General features: G+C 36.6%; 1 protein-coding gene across 4 annotated transcripts in view; it reads left to right on the top strand.

The window, feature by feature from the left end:
- The window catches only part of EXOC6B (exocyst complex component 6B), a 711,360-nt gene that overhangs the window by 433,877 nt on the left and 264,307 nt on the right, over positions 1-13,176 (top strand). For 2 of the 4 annotated variants that reach the window (XM_068984185.1, XM_068984187.1), the window contains exon 17: positions 10,161-10,295. The exons of the other annotated variants lie outside the window; for them this stretch is intronic. In XM_068984185.1, the coding sequence (XP_068840286.1) occupies positions 10,161-10,295 (135 nt within the window). The remainder of the gene's footprint in view (positions 1-10,160; positions 10,296-13,176) is intronic. 4 annotated transcript variants of the gene reach the window in all.

The raw sequence follows: 13,176 nt of genomic DNA, 5'->3' as shown, positions 1-13,176 counted from the left end.
GCTTATATCCAGAGAAAACCATACTTTGAAAAGATACATGGACCCCCCCACCTTGTTCATAGCAGCACTATATACAATTGCCCAGACATGGGAACAACCTAAGTATTTATCAACATATGAATGGATAATGAAGATGTGGTATATTTGTACAAAATATTACTCAGCCAAGAAAAGAAATAATACCATTTGTAGCCACAATGATGGACCTAGTGATTATCATACTAAGTGAAATAAGTTAGAGCAAGACAATATATATATCACTTATGCATGGAATCTAAAAAGTGATACAAATGAACTTATTTTCAAAATTGAAACAAATTCCAGACTTAGAAGCTTATGGATACCAGAGGGGAATGGTGAGCAGAGGGTATCAACTAGGAGGTTGGAATGAACACATATACACTACTATATGTAATATATAATCAACAGACATCTACTGTATAGCCCAATGAACTTTACTCAATGCTGAGTAATAACTTACATGGGAAAAGAATCTGATAAATATTATACATATGTGTGTGTATGACAATCACTTGGATGTACGCTTGAAACTAACACAATGTTGTAAATCAGCTGTATTTCAACTTAAAAAATTTTGAAGTAAGTTTTAAAATAAGGTTTTTTTTTTCTAAGCCTTTTCTTTTTTACTACAGAAATTTGAAAACAATGCTGTAAAGAGAAAGGAAATAAACCACAAGTTTGTTAATCTCAGGATATCAGAGAATTAATTAAATTTGAAAGGTTTTAAAATGAATCAAAGGATATTCTTTCTGTATTAAAAATGTACTGATGGGCTTAAGATATAAATTAGACTTAAACTTATTTATTTATCACATATGATAGCAATATATCTGAAGCCCCTACTAAAATATTATTTCCTTAAGGAGATTTCCTTGACCATCTATTCTCAGAATAGCTCAGATCTACCATCCCCATATACCTCCTTATCCTTCCTTCTATTAATAATATTCCCAGTGCTTGTTGCCACCTGTTGTTGTTGTTGTCATACAGTTGGCAAGTCATGGCCCACTCTTTGCAACCCCATGGTTTGCTGGTTTCTCTGTCCTCTGCTGTCTCCTAGAGTTTTCTCAAATTCAAGTCCATTGAATTAGTGATGCTATCTAACCATTTCACCCTTTGCCAGTCTCTTCTACTTTTGCATTCAATCTTTTGCAGCATCAGGGTCTTTTCCAATGAATCAACTCTTCACACCAGATGGCCAGAGTATTGGAGCTTCAGCTTCAGCATCAGTCCTTCCAAATGAATATTCAGGGTTGATTTCTGTTAGGATTGACTGATTTGATCTCCTTGCAGTCCAGGGGAATCTCTGGAGTCTTCTCCAGCACTACAATTAGAAAACATCAATTCTTCAGCACTGATACTTCTTTATGGTCCTGCTCTCACATCCATACATGACTGCTGAATAGACCATAGTTTTGACTGTATGGGCCTTTGTTGGCAGTAATATCTCTGCTTTTTAATACACTGTCTAGGTTCGTCATAGCTTTCCTTTCAAGGAGCAAGCATCTTAATTTCATGACTGCAGTCATCTTCTACAGTGATTTTGGAGCCCAAGAAAATAAAATCTGTCACTGTTTCTACTTTTTCTTCTTGTACATGCCATAAAGTGATGTTAGTTTTTGTAATGTTAATTTTCAAGCCAACTTTTTCACTCTCCCCTTTTACCCTCATCAAGAGGCTCTTTACTTCTTCTTCACTTTCTGCCACTAAAATGGTATCATCTGCATATCTGAGGTTGTTGACATTTCTCCCGGCAGTCTTGATTCCAGCCTTTGATCTAGCTCAGCATCTCACATGTTGTACTCTGCATATAAGTTAAATAATCAGGGTGACAATTTATAGCCTGATCGTACTCCTTTCACAGTTTTGAACCAGTCCATTGTTTCACGTCTGGTTCTGCTACTTGACTCACATATAGGTTTCTCAGGAGACAGAGACGGTGATCTAGTACTCCCATCTCTTGAAGAATTTTCAACAGTTTGTTGTTATCCACAAAGTCAAGGGCTTTAGCATAGTCAGTGAAGCAGATGTTTTCCTGGAACTACTTGGCTTTCTCCAAGACCTAATGAATGTTGCAATTTGATCTCTCTTTCTTCTGCCTCTTCAAAACCCAGCTTATACATCTGAAAGTTCTCAGTTCATGTACTGCTGAAGCCTAGCTTGAAGGATTTTCAGCATCACCTTGCTAGCATGTGAGATGAGCACAGTTGTAGCTGGGACTTTCTTTGGCATTGCTTTTCTTTTGGATTGAAATGAAAACTTGACTCTTTCCAGTCATGTGGCCACTGCTGAAGTTTCCAAATTTGCTGGCATATTGAGTACAGCACTTTAACAGCATCATCTATTAGGATTTTTAAATAGCTCAGCTGTGATTCTGTCACCTCTAGCTTCCTCATAGTAATGCTTCCTAAGGCCCACTTGACTTCACACTACAGGATGTCTGACTCTAGAAGAATGATCACACCATCGTGATTATCCGAAATTCTGTGTTTTCTTGCCACCTTTTCTTAATCTCTTCTGCTTCTGTTATGTCCTTATCAATTATGTCCTTTATCATGCTCATTCTTGCCTGAAATGTTCCCTTGATCTCTGCAGTGTTTTTGAGGAGATGTCTAGTCTTTGCCCTTCTATTGTTTTCCTCTGTTTCTTTGCATTGTTCATTTAAGGAGGTCTTCTTATCTCTGGTTGCTGTTGTCTGGAACTCTGCATTCAGTTGGCTGTATCTTTCTCTTTCTCCTTTGCATTTCTCTTTTCTTCTTTCTTCAGCTATTTGTAAAGCTTCCTTGGACAACCACTTTATTTGGGATAGTTTTGGTCACTGGCCCCTGTACAGTGTTACAAACCTCCATCCATTGTTCTTCACACACTGTCTACCCGATCTAATCCCTTGAATCTATTTGTCACCTCCATTGAATATAATGTAAGAAATTTGATTTAGGTCATAACCTGAATGTCCTGTTGATTTTCCCTACTTTGTTCAATTTAAGCCTGAATTTTGCAATAAAGAGCGCATCATATTAGCAATAGTCAGCTACAGGTCTTATTTTTGCTGACTGTATAGAGCTCCTCCATCTTTGGCCTCAAAAAGCATAAGCAGTCTGATTTCAGTATTGACCATCTAATGATGTCCATGGGGCTTCCCAGGTGGCTCTAGTGGTAAAGATCCCCTCCTGCCAATGTAGGAGAGGCAGGTTTGACTGCTGGGTTGGGAAGATCCCTTGGAGGAGGGCATGGCAACAAAGTCCAATATTCTTGCCTGGAGAATTCCATGGACAGAGGAGCCCAGCAGGCTACAGCCCATATAGTCGCGAAGAGTCTTACATGATTGAAGCAACTGAGCTGCAGGCAGTCGCAATGTCCATGTGTAAGGTCATCTCTTGGGTTGTTGGGAAAGGGTATTTGCTATGACCAGTGTATTCTCCTGTCTAAACTCTGTTACCCTTTACCCTGCTCGCATCCCAAACCAAACTTGCCGGTGGTTCCAGGTATCTCTTGATTTCCTACTTTTGTATTCCAGTCCCCTAATGAAAAGGACATCATTTTTGGTGCTAGTTCTAGAAAGTAGGTCCTCATAGAACTGGTCAACTTCAGCTTCTTTGACATCAGTGGTTGGGGCATTGATTTGGTTTGCTGTGATGTTGAATGGTTTGCCTTGGAAGTGAATCGAGATCATTCTTTCTTTTCAGGTTCCACCCAAGTACTGCATTTTGTACTCATTTGTGGACTGTGAAGGCTACTCTTCTTCTTCTAAGGGATTCTTGCTCATAGTACTAGATATAATGAATTAAGTTTGCCCATTCCTGTCCATTTTAGTTCACTCATTCCTGAGATGTTCTATCTTGCCATCTCCTGCTTGACCATATCCAGCTTACCTTGATTCATGGACTTAACAGTACAGGTTCCTATGCAGTATTGTTCTTTACAACACTGAATGTACTTTCACCATCAGGTACAACCATGATTGCTCATCATTTCCACTTTGTCCCAGCTGCTGCATTCTTTCTGGAGCTATTAGTTATTGCCCTCTGCTCTTCCCCAGTAGCATATTGGACACTTTTCTACTTGGAGGGCTCATCTTCCAGTGTCCTATCTTTTTGCCTTTTCATACTGTTCATGGGGTTTTCCAAGCGAGAATACTGGACTGGGTTGCTATTTCCTCTTCCAGTGGACCATGGTTTGTTGTAACTATTCACTATGACCCATCCATCTTGGGTGGCCCTGTACTGCATGGCTCATAGCTTCATTGAGTTATACAAGCCTCTTTGCCATGACAAGGCTGTGATCCATGAAGGTTTTACAGTGAATGAAAGGATACTCTGTTTCTTTTTTTTTTTTTTTTTAGGATACTCTGTTTCTTTATGAAGAATGTAATTATAGAAAAGCTTAAAATATAAATTAGACATAAAAGAATTTATTACACATGAGAGCAATATACCTTCACTTAAAATCCTTCTCAAATATTATTTCCTTAAAGAGGCCTCTTGACCCCCCTATCTCCAAGTAGCTCAGACAGATTAATACTATCCCCTTGTACCTCCTTTTTCTCTCTCCTATTCCCAGTGCTTACTACCACCTGCTGTCATACTATGTGTTTATATGTGTTTACTGTAATCTCCATGAAACCAAGGACTTTGTCTTGTGTATAATTATGTACAACCCTATCCCAGTTCCTGGGTATATAGGAATTGTTAAGTAATGAAAGAGAGAAGAAGGGCGGGGGGTGGGGGGTGAAGAAAGTAGGTAGGTAGGTTTTCAGCATAAAGTTAAAGAAATTTAGAGGGGCTGGTAGTTATAGCATATTGAACACATATTTTTATGGTTATAATCATGCCCCAGGGGACCTGAATAAATGACCAATGCTTTGCATTCTCCTTTTCCTTTTAATATGGTTTAGATTGATGACCATGTGGTTCTGTCCTATGTTATCTCCCGCATATCATTTGTCTCATCCCCTATTGTTAACAGCAATGATATTGCTAATATTATGTTAAAACATGTATACAGAAGTTTTTCAAATATAATCTTTGTGTTAGGCCTTTGAATTCAAAACCAATAATTCCAAGTATTTTAATAGTTTAGGTGTTTACCATAGAGATGGTATAAAATGGGTAGCTGACACAGCTTTTTATACCCTTGCTGAGGTGAAATGGAGATAAAATTCCTTGAAGTCTTCAGTTCAGCTCAGTTCAGTCACTCAGTCATGTCCGACTCTTTGCGACCCCATGAATCACAGTACACCAGGCCTCCCTGTCCATTACCAACTCCTGGAGTCAACCCAAACCCATGTCCATTGGGTTGGTGATGCCATCCAGCCATCGCATCCTCTGTCGTCCCCTTCTCCTCCTGCCCTCAATCTTTCCAAGCATCAGGGTCTTTTCCAGTGAGTCAGCTCTTCGCATGAGGTGGCCAAAGTATTGGAGTTTCAGCTTCAACGTCGGTCCTTCCAATGAACACCCAGGACTGATCTCCTTTAGGATGGACTGTCTTAGGGATAGCTTATATTTGTGAATGAGAAATAAGACTGTTATTTCATTTTTAATATTTTCTATCAGTAGTTGAGAGGCATTGGTGGGTAGAAAGAGTCATTTTCTTGGCTTGGATTAGTCCATTTGGAGCTTCAGTATACTAAATTATCTGTTTTGGGGGACAAGGTAATGTAATATATCCTAATATAAGTAGATGTGTATACTTCAGAAGTAACTTATAATCAGGAACGAAAACCTCTTCTTGGAATTTAAGGCTTAGTTTTGAACTGTTAATGATTATGAAGACATTTTCTTTCCTGGAGTTTGTCAGGAATATGAATACCTGTCTTTGATCATGGTTCGGCCTCTACTGTGGTGTTTGGAGCAAAGTTGAAGAAGTGATGCCTACAGTCTACTCTGTGCCTTCTTTATTAGATTCTCTCTGATTTTAGGAAGAAAAGACCCCCCATCCCCCGCAAAAACAAATTCCTGTTTCTTAATGGTTTTTCATCTAAGTAACTTCTGTCATTTAGTTGTGAGAGGTGTTTATTTGCTTTTTGGTGGTTTTTTTTTTTTTTTTGGTACAATTTTCATAGAACTCCACTTTATATGAGCTATAACCAGTATCTTAATACATTGTTAGTTCCATATTCTTGAAACAATAGGACAGTTTAGATTGCTGCAGTGATATATTTTTAAAAGAGAGTGGGTAGTATGGGTTAAAAATATCAAAGGAGCTCAAACTCTGATGGAAGTTGATATAAGAAATTGCTTCATTTCACCCTTAAGTTCAAAATAACTCCCAAAGCATCTGGCTTCACATCTGTAAATGCCCTTGTAAGGATTTTGGTTAGCTGTCATTCAGGAGTAGAGATCACTTAGACCTCATTAGCAGACAAATATTCCCTTTGAAAATGACATGGTATCTACTGTAATCCTAGAGTGTTTTAATAGTCTCTTCTATGCTCAGCAATGAAACATTTCAAAAGTGACTGACAGCCAATTGATGTAATTCATGGTGATCTTTTGTGTTGACAGATCTTTAAAAAGTCATGGGAAATTACTACTGTACCCAGTGAAGCCGCCTCCTTTTTTTAAAAACTGCCAATATCCTGCAAAACATGACAATTTTCTCTTTGACTGCCACTGTTTTTTATTTCTATAACATGACACGATTCCTCCTTATTATTAGGATTTCTTTTGATAGATAGAATGTGTTCCCTATTGGTTATGCTCATTTTAAAATAGAAAATTTTTGGTTCTCCAGATTAACTCTCTTACTTTTCTAGCTTCCACATCAAGACAACCTTTCCAGTAGCCACATTCCCACTCATGAGGAAGAATGATTTAATGTATAAAATTTAAAATTTTTAAGTGATTTTAGTCCTTCTCTGAAGAAGAAGCACATTGAAAGGAAGAGGGTGAGAAATCACTTATTTTTGTGGGTGTTTTTCCCTAAAGCACTCTCAAGTTAAAAAGCTGATATTTTGGGTAATTTTATAGGTGACAGAATTTTTTTTCCAAAATTCAAAGTGTCCAAATTCAAACTATTGAATGAATAGAAAGGATCTGGGTATGTGCTGAGTTGCTTCACTCGTGTCTGATTCTTTGAGACCCCATGGACTGTAGCCCACCAGGCTTCTCTCTCCTTGGGGATTCTCCAGGCAAGAATACTGGAGTGGGTTGTCATTCCGTACTCCAGGGTATCTTCCTGACTCAAGGACTGAACCCATGTCTCTTATGTCTCCTGCATTGGCAGTCATGTTCTTTCCCACTACCCCAACCTGGGAAGCCCAACCCTGGGATTGAACCCAGGTCTCCCACAGTGCAGGCAGATTCTTTACTATCTGAGCCACCAAGGAAGCCCAGAAAGAGCCTAATGATTAATATGAACTTGTCTGATGAATTGTGGGAAGTAGTAAAAAACTTAGTCCCATTGTTGCCCTAACTTATCTTTCTTGGAACTGGGTCTTTTATCTTTGCCATTATGTTTCAAAAGTAGCTGTTTTTGGCTGATCCTTAGGGGGTAGAAGTTACCTTTTCCCTTACTTGAATCTATTACTAAAGCATTATTATGAGTTGACATGTATTTTTGGAGAATGAATTGTGTATTTGGCCCTGTGCTGTGTGCTGTTTGAGGAAGTGGTTGTTCAGTCGCTAAGTCATGTCCGACTCTTTGAGACTGCTTGGACTGCAACACACCAGGCTTCCTGTCCTTCGCTATCTCCTGGAGTTTGCTCACATTCGGGTCTGTTGAATCAGTGATGCGATCTAACCATCTCACTCTCTGCCGCCCTCTTCTCTTTTGCCTTCAAGCTTTACCAGCAGCAGGGTCTCTTCCAGTGAGCAGGTTTTTCAATCAGATAGCTATAGTATTGGAGATTCAACTTCAGCATCATTCCTTCCAATGAATATTCAGCATTGATTTCCTTTAGTACTGATTGGTTTGATCTCCTTGCTGTCCAAAGGACTCTCAAGAATCCTCTCCAGCACCACAATTTGAAAGCATCAACTTTTCAGCCTTCTTTACAGTCCAGCTTTCACGTCTGTATATGACTACTGGAAAAACTATAGCTTTGACTTTATGGACCTTTGCCAGCAAAGTGATGTCTCTGCTTTTGAATACACTGTCTAGCTTTATCATCGATTTCCTTGCAAGGAACAAGTGTCTTTTAATTTCATGGCTGCAATCACTGTCCGCTGTGATTTCAGTGCCCAAGAAAATAAAATCTGTCACTATTTCCACTTTTTCCCCTTCTATTTGCGATGAAGTGATGGGATGGGATGCCATGATCTTAGTTCTTTGAATGTTGAGTTTTAAGCCAGCTTTTTCATTCTCCTCTTTTACCTTCATCAAGAGGCTCTTTAGTTCCTCTTCACTTTGCCATTAGAGTGTTATCATTGGCATATCTGAGGTTATTGATATTTCTCTCAGCAATCTTGATTCTAGCTTGTGTTTCATCCAGCTCAGCATTTCTCATGATGCAATAAGCAAGGTGACAATACACAGCCTTGATGTACTCCTTTCCCAGTTTTGAACCAGTCTGTTGTTCTGTGTCTGGTTCTAACTGTTGCTTCTTGACCTGCATACAAGTTTCTCAGGAGACAGGTAAGGTGGTCTGAGATGTACTCAAATCTCTATAAGAATTTTCCACAATTTGTTGTGATCCACACAATCAAAGGCTTCAGTGTAGCATTTCTGATTATGGTCCTATTAATAATTTAATTTCATATTCCACAGCATACTACAGTCACTTTTACTGAAGTACAATTCTATCTTTTAAACATTGTTTTGGAATATCATTTGATTTAAAAATGTGTAGTACCTCCCTTCATCTTTAACTCCAGGTTTCCCCTTCTGTCATCTACTCACTTCTCTGGATTATTATCTCATTAGACTAAAAGAAGATACAAGTTCACTCATAGCCTTAAACACCAAAACTCCCCTGCCTACCACAACCCCACCTCTAGACATATTCTTGTGAAAATGAAAAGTTAAAGATGTGGGAAAGAAAGGTAAAAAAAGGTTGAATTTTACTTTCTCTTTGTGTTTCTTTTTGGGGAATGTGAATAGTTTTTTATAGTTGAAATACATAGTAGGTATCAGTCATTAAAAATTTTAACTTAATTTTTTACATAAGGTAAAATCAAAGCATGGAGATGTATAGTTGATGTGAGCCCCTGAATCTGATAGTTCAGCCTAATATACATAAAAATGTAGTACTCCAGGGCTGCCATGTTAAGCTTATGCTAAAAGGCACTGGCTGAAATCATTAAGATGAGACCATAATTTGAAGGTTGATGACTTGGATTTGAATCCCAGTTTAATTTCATTTTTTGTTTCTCTTACGGTAGAATGGAAGTAATAATTATGCCCGCTTAACTTACTTCTTCAGGTTGCTAGGAGGGTGATGTAAGAAAATGAACTGTGAAGTGGTTTAGAAAGTTTAATTCTATATTCATCCTGCTCTTGAAGAAATTTACAAATGGCTTTTTATCTTATCAGTACTGCCTTCTCTAAGGATCTCTTCTATAAGAAAAGGAAAATAGTATTAACAAAAGAATATTTAGTCTTCATAATAAGTGTGAGTTAGAAATTATTATTAATATTTTACAGGTAAATAAATAGGCTTAGAGAAGTCAAGAAATTTTGTCAGTATTGATAATTTGTAAGTAGTTGCTCCCTGATTTCTCTGATTCCTGTGCTCATGTTTTTTTCTTTCATAGAAACTGATGTAGTTTATTTATATATTGCAACTGTTTCAAAATTCCTATGTTCATTGTACCTTATTTTGAAACTTACTGTCATTTACTGTCTTATTCTTTTAATAGGAGTTTATTTTATTCATTTGGCAATTATTTATTTCCAGATTGTATGCTAAATACTATCAGTTTTTTATCTTAGCCTAGTCTTTATTTTAAACCAAAGATATGAGTTTAAAATAGTGACATTTACTTGTATAGTAGGGGGAAATGCCAGATTCTTTGGGAAGTCAGGGAAGTCTTCACAGAGGAAGTGATACCTAATCCTGTGTTTTCACTTTAACATTTACAGAATACAGAATGTCTCTGCCATTGTGCCTTTTGTTTTTCTTGTACCAGCAGATTCATAATGAGCCATGCATCCAAGGTTAAATAGTCAAATGACCCTTACATGTTCTTGTTATTTTCTAGCTTGTCCAGATTATTATCAATACAACACACTTGGAGAAATCCTGTAAGTACTTGGAGGAATTTATCACCAATATCACTAATGTCCTTCCAGAGACAGTCCACACTACCAAGCTGTATGGCACCACGACTTTTAAGGTGAGAAAGTCCTGCAGTACTATGGAAGTGCTTCTGGTGTGCTGGGGCATTATACCTATCCTTGCTTTGTTTCTCCCATAAGTCATACATGGTCTTGAGAATAAGTCCTTATTATTTCCTTAGGAAAACAAACACTGATGCCTATTTTGGGGTGTTTAAACTAAAAAGGGTCTATAGTTGTATTCACTGAATCTTCCTTATATTTCATACATAAAAATGACTGTTTTCCTCTATTGACTGCCTGGCATTCAAGCAGTTTTAAGTTTGGTCTAGAAAATGGTGATTATAGCTGAAATCAACAGCAATTAAAATTTAAATTTAGCCATCTTCTCTTCACTGTGTCCTATTTCTAGTCTTTTTTTTTTTTTTTAACCTTACTAGAACATGTATGTTTTAGGATTCTGTTGTTATTATTTGATGATTTCAGTTTTGGAGCAAATATATGTTTTGAAATCCAGAAGTTGATATGAATTAGATAGGAAGTTATAGAATTGAAATTTTGTTCTCTATATCTCTTTATTGGTACCTTCCCTTGAGAATAGCTTTAAGAATACAAATCAAATTTGATTCATGTTGCTTATTATATTTTATGAGATATAGAAATTGTTGGTATGATCTACTTTTTTTCTGTTCTAAGAAAAAAGAAGTGAAAGAACCTGTCCAAAGCAAGCTTGAGAGAAAAGAACAAAGCTAGAAGCGTTACACAATCTGATTTCAAAATGTATTATAAAGCTATAGTAATCAGAATGGTATGGTATTGACATAAAAAACAGAGATATAGATCAATGGAACAGATTGCAGAGCCCAGAAATAAACATGATGTATGGTCAATTAATTTATGACAAAATGGCCAAGAATGTATAATGAGGAAAGGATGGTCTTTTCAAAAAAGTAAATCAAAACCACAATGTGATAATAAGTCACACATGTTAGAATAGCTATCAGTAAAAATACAAGAGATGATGAATACTGGCGAGGATATGTAGTAAAGGGAACACTTGCACACTGTTGGCAGGAATGTGAATTGGTACAGCCACTATGGAAGACAGTATGGAGGTTCCTCAGGAAATTAAAAATAGAGCTTGTAATTTCTTGAGGAACCATATGATCTGGCAATTCTTTCTGGGTGTGTATTCAAAGGAATTGGAAAATTGTATTTCAGAGTTATATATAGTTCCATGTTCATTGCAGGAATAATCACAATACCTACAATATGGAAACAGTCTTCAGATAAGTGGACAAAGAAATGTTTTATATATATATACACACACACATATATTCTCCATATATGTATTGATATTGATATGTGTATATATATGAATATTATTCAGTTATGAAAAATAAGGACATCTTACCATTTGTGACAATGTAGATCGACCTAGAGGGCATTATGCTAAGGAAAATAAGCCACACTGAGAAAGGCAATTACTGCTTTTGTATGTGGAATATTTTTTAAAAATTAGTAGAAAAGTGGTTGCCAGGTACTAGAAGAGTAGGTTAGGCAATAGAGAGGAGTTGGTAAGGAGGAACAGACTTTCAGCTTTAAGAGGAAAAAGAGCCAGGATCTAATGTAAAGCATGGTTTCTGTAGTTGATAGTACTGTATTGTATAATAGTTGCTAAGAAAATAGAACTTAAATGTTCTTATAGAAAAAAAGGTAATATGTGAGGTGATGAATATGTTAAATAACTAGTGATGGAAAAAAAATACTCTCACAATATATATGTGTGTTAGATCACCACAATGTATGGTTTTAAATATCTTATGACTGTTTTCAGTGAAGCTGAAAAAAAGGAAAAAATGGGATGTGTAACAACCGGTGTATTCTTTCTCTAGGTTTATCATTACATAGTCTGCTAGATGAGTTACACATTTATGATGTGACCTTGGGTTATTTCAAATTATCTGTAAAGTTACTTACAATAAAATTCATTGTACATGATTTATATTTGTAGCTTGTAAACTTTTCAATAATGTCTCATTTTATTAATATTGATTCTCTTTTAGTGATGGATAGACTTATTTTATAAAGAGGCCCCAAGTATTAATATGAAAATATGACAAGAGATTTAAGAGTTTTAGGATGACTTTCCTTATGTAATTTAATAGGAATTATAAATATTCTTAAATATTATCATTATTATGGAACATGGGTAATAATTTTATCAAAAAGTATTTCTACATGATTTCTATATGTGGAATCCAAAATTTGCCCTTGAAAGAAAATGAGGTAGGGACTTACAGTTGAGTGTTGAATAGAAAATAGGAGAGAGAATGTGATGTGCATTTATAGTAGTTTATCCTATGTGTGTGATGTAATTACATACATATGTATGTACGAATATGTAATATGTACTACTATTCTTCCTCAAATCCATTTCAATTTTCTTATTTCAAGGGCTTTTCAAATTAGGGTTAGAAATCCTCCCAGAGGATGACTTGTGTATTTTGTTGTTCCAGCATTAAAATTGCTGAGGGAAAATTAAAGGCAGACAGGAAGGCATAGAGGTTGAGCAGCCAGTTAAATACTTAGTAAAGGAGAAGTTCTGGAGACCACTAAAGGTCATGTTGACAGTGCTTATTGGAAACACTGATTGCTTAAAACACATTGAAAGTTTATTTTTACCAGGACTGTTTCAAAGCAGCTAACCCAGAACTCAGTATAAACATGGCAATTATAAGAGCTTCATATTGTGTATTTTCCTAAGCTACTGTTTCCAGAAAACTTCCCCTTGCAGATGGAAACCTTAATGCTGAAAATGGGGCAAAAATAATCAGAAGGTCTTCAAGGTATTTTCTTGCAGAGTTCCTGCTTGTTTTTACCATATGTGACCTAATCAAGCTGATATTCTTAGCTTTCCTTGTTTATAAGAATTCCCTC

This window comes from Capricornis sumatraensis, chromosome 1 (genome assembly GCF_032405125.1).
Source record: "Capricornis sumatraensis isolate serow.1 chromosome 1, serow.2, whole genome shotgun sequence".
NCBI classification, from domain to species: Eukaryota; Metazoa; Chordata; class Mammalia; order Artiodactyla; family Bovidae; genus Capricornis; species Capricornis sumatraensis.
Note: the sequence above shows the minus strand (reverse complement) of the source record. Positions and strands in the feature narration are given on the sequence as shown.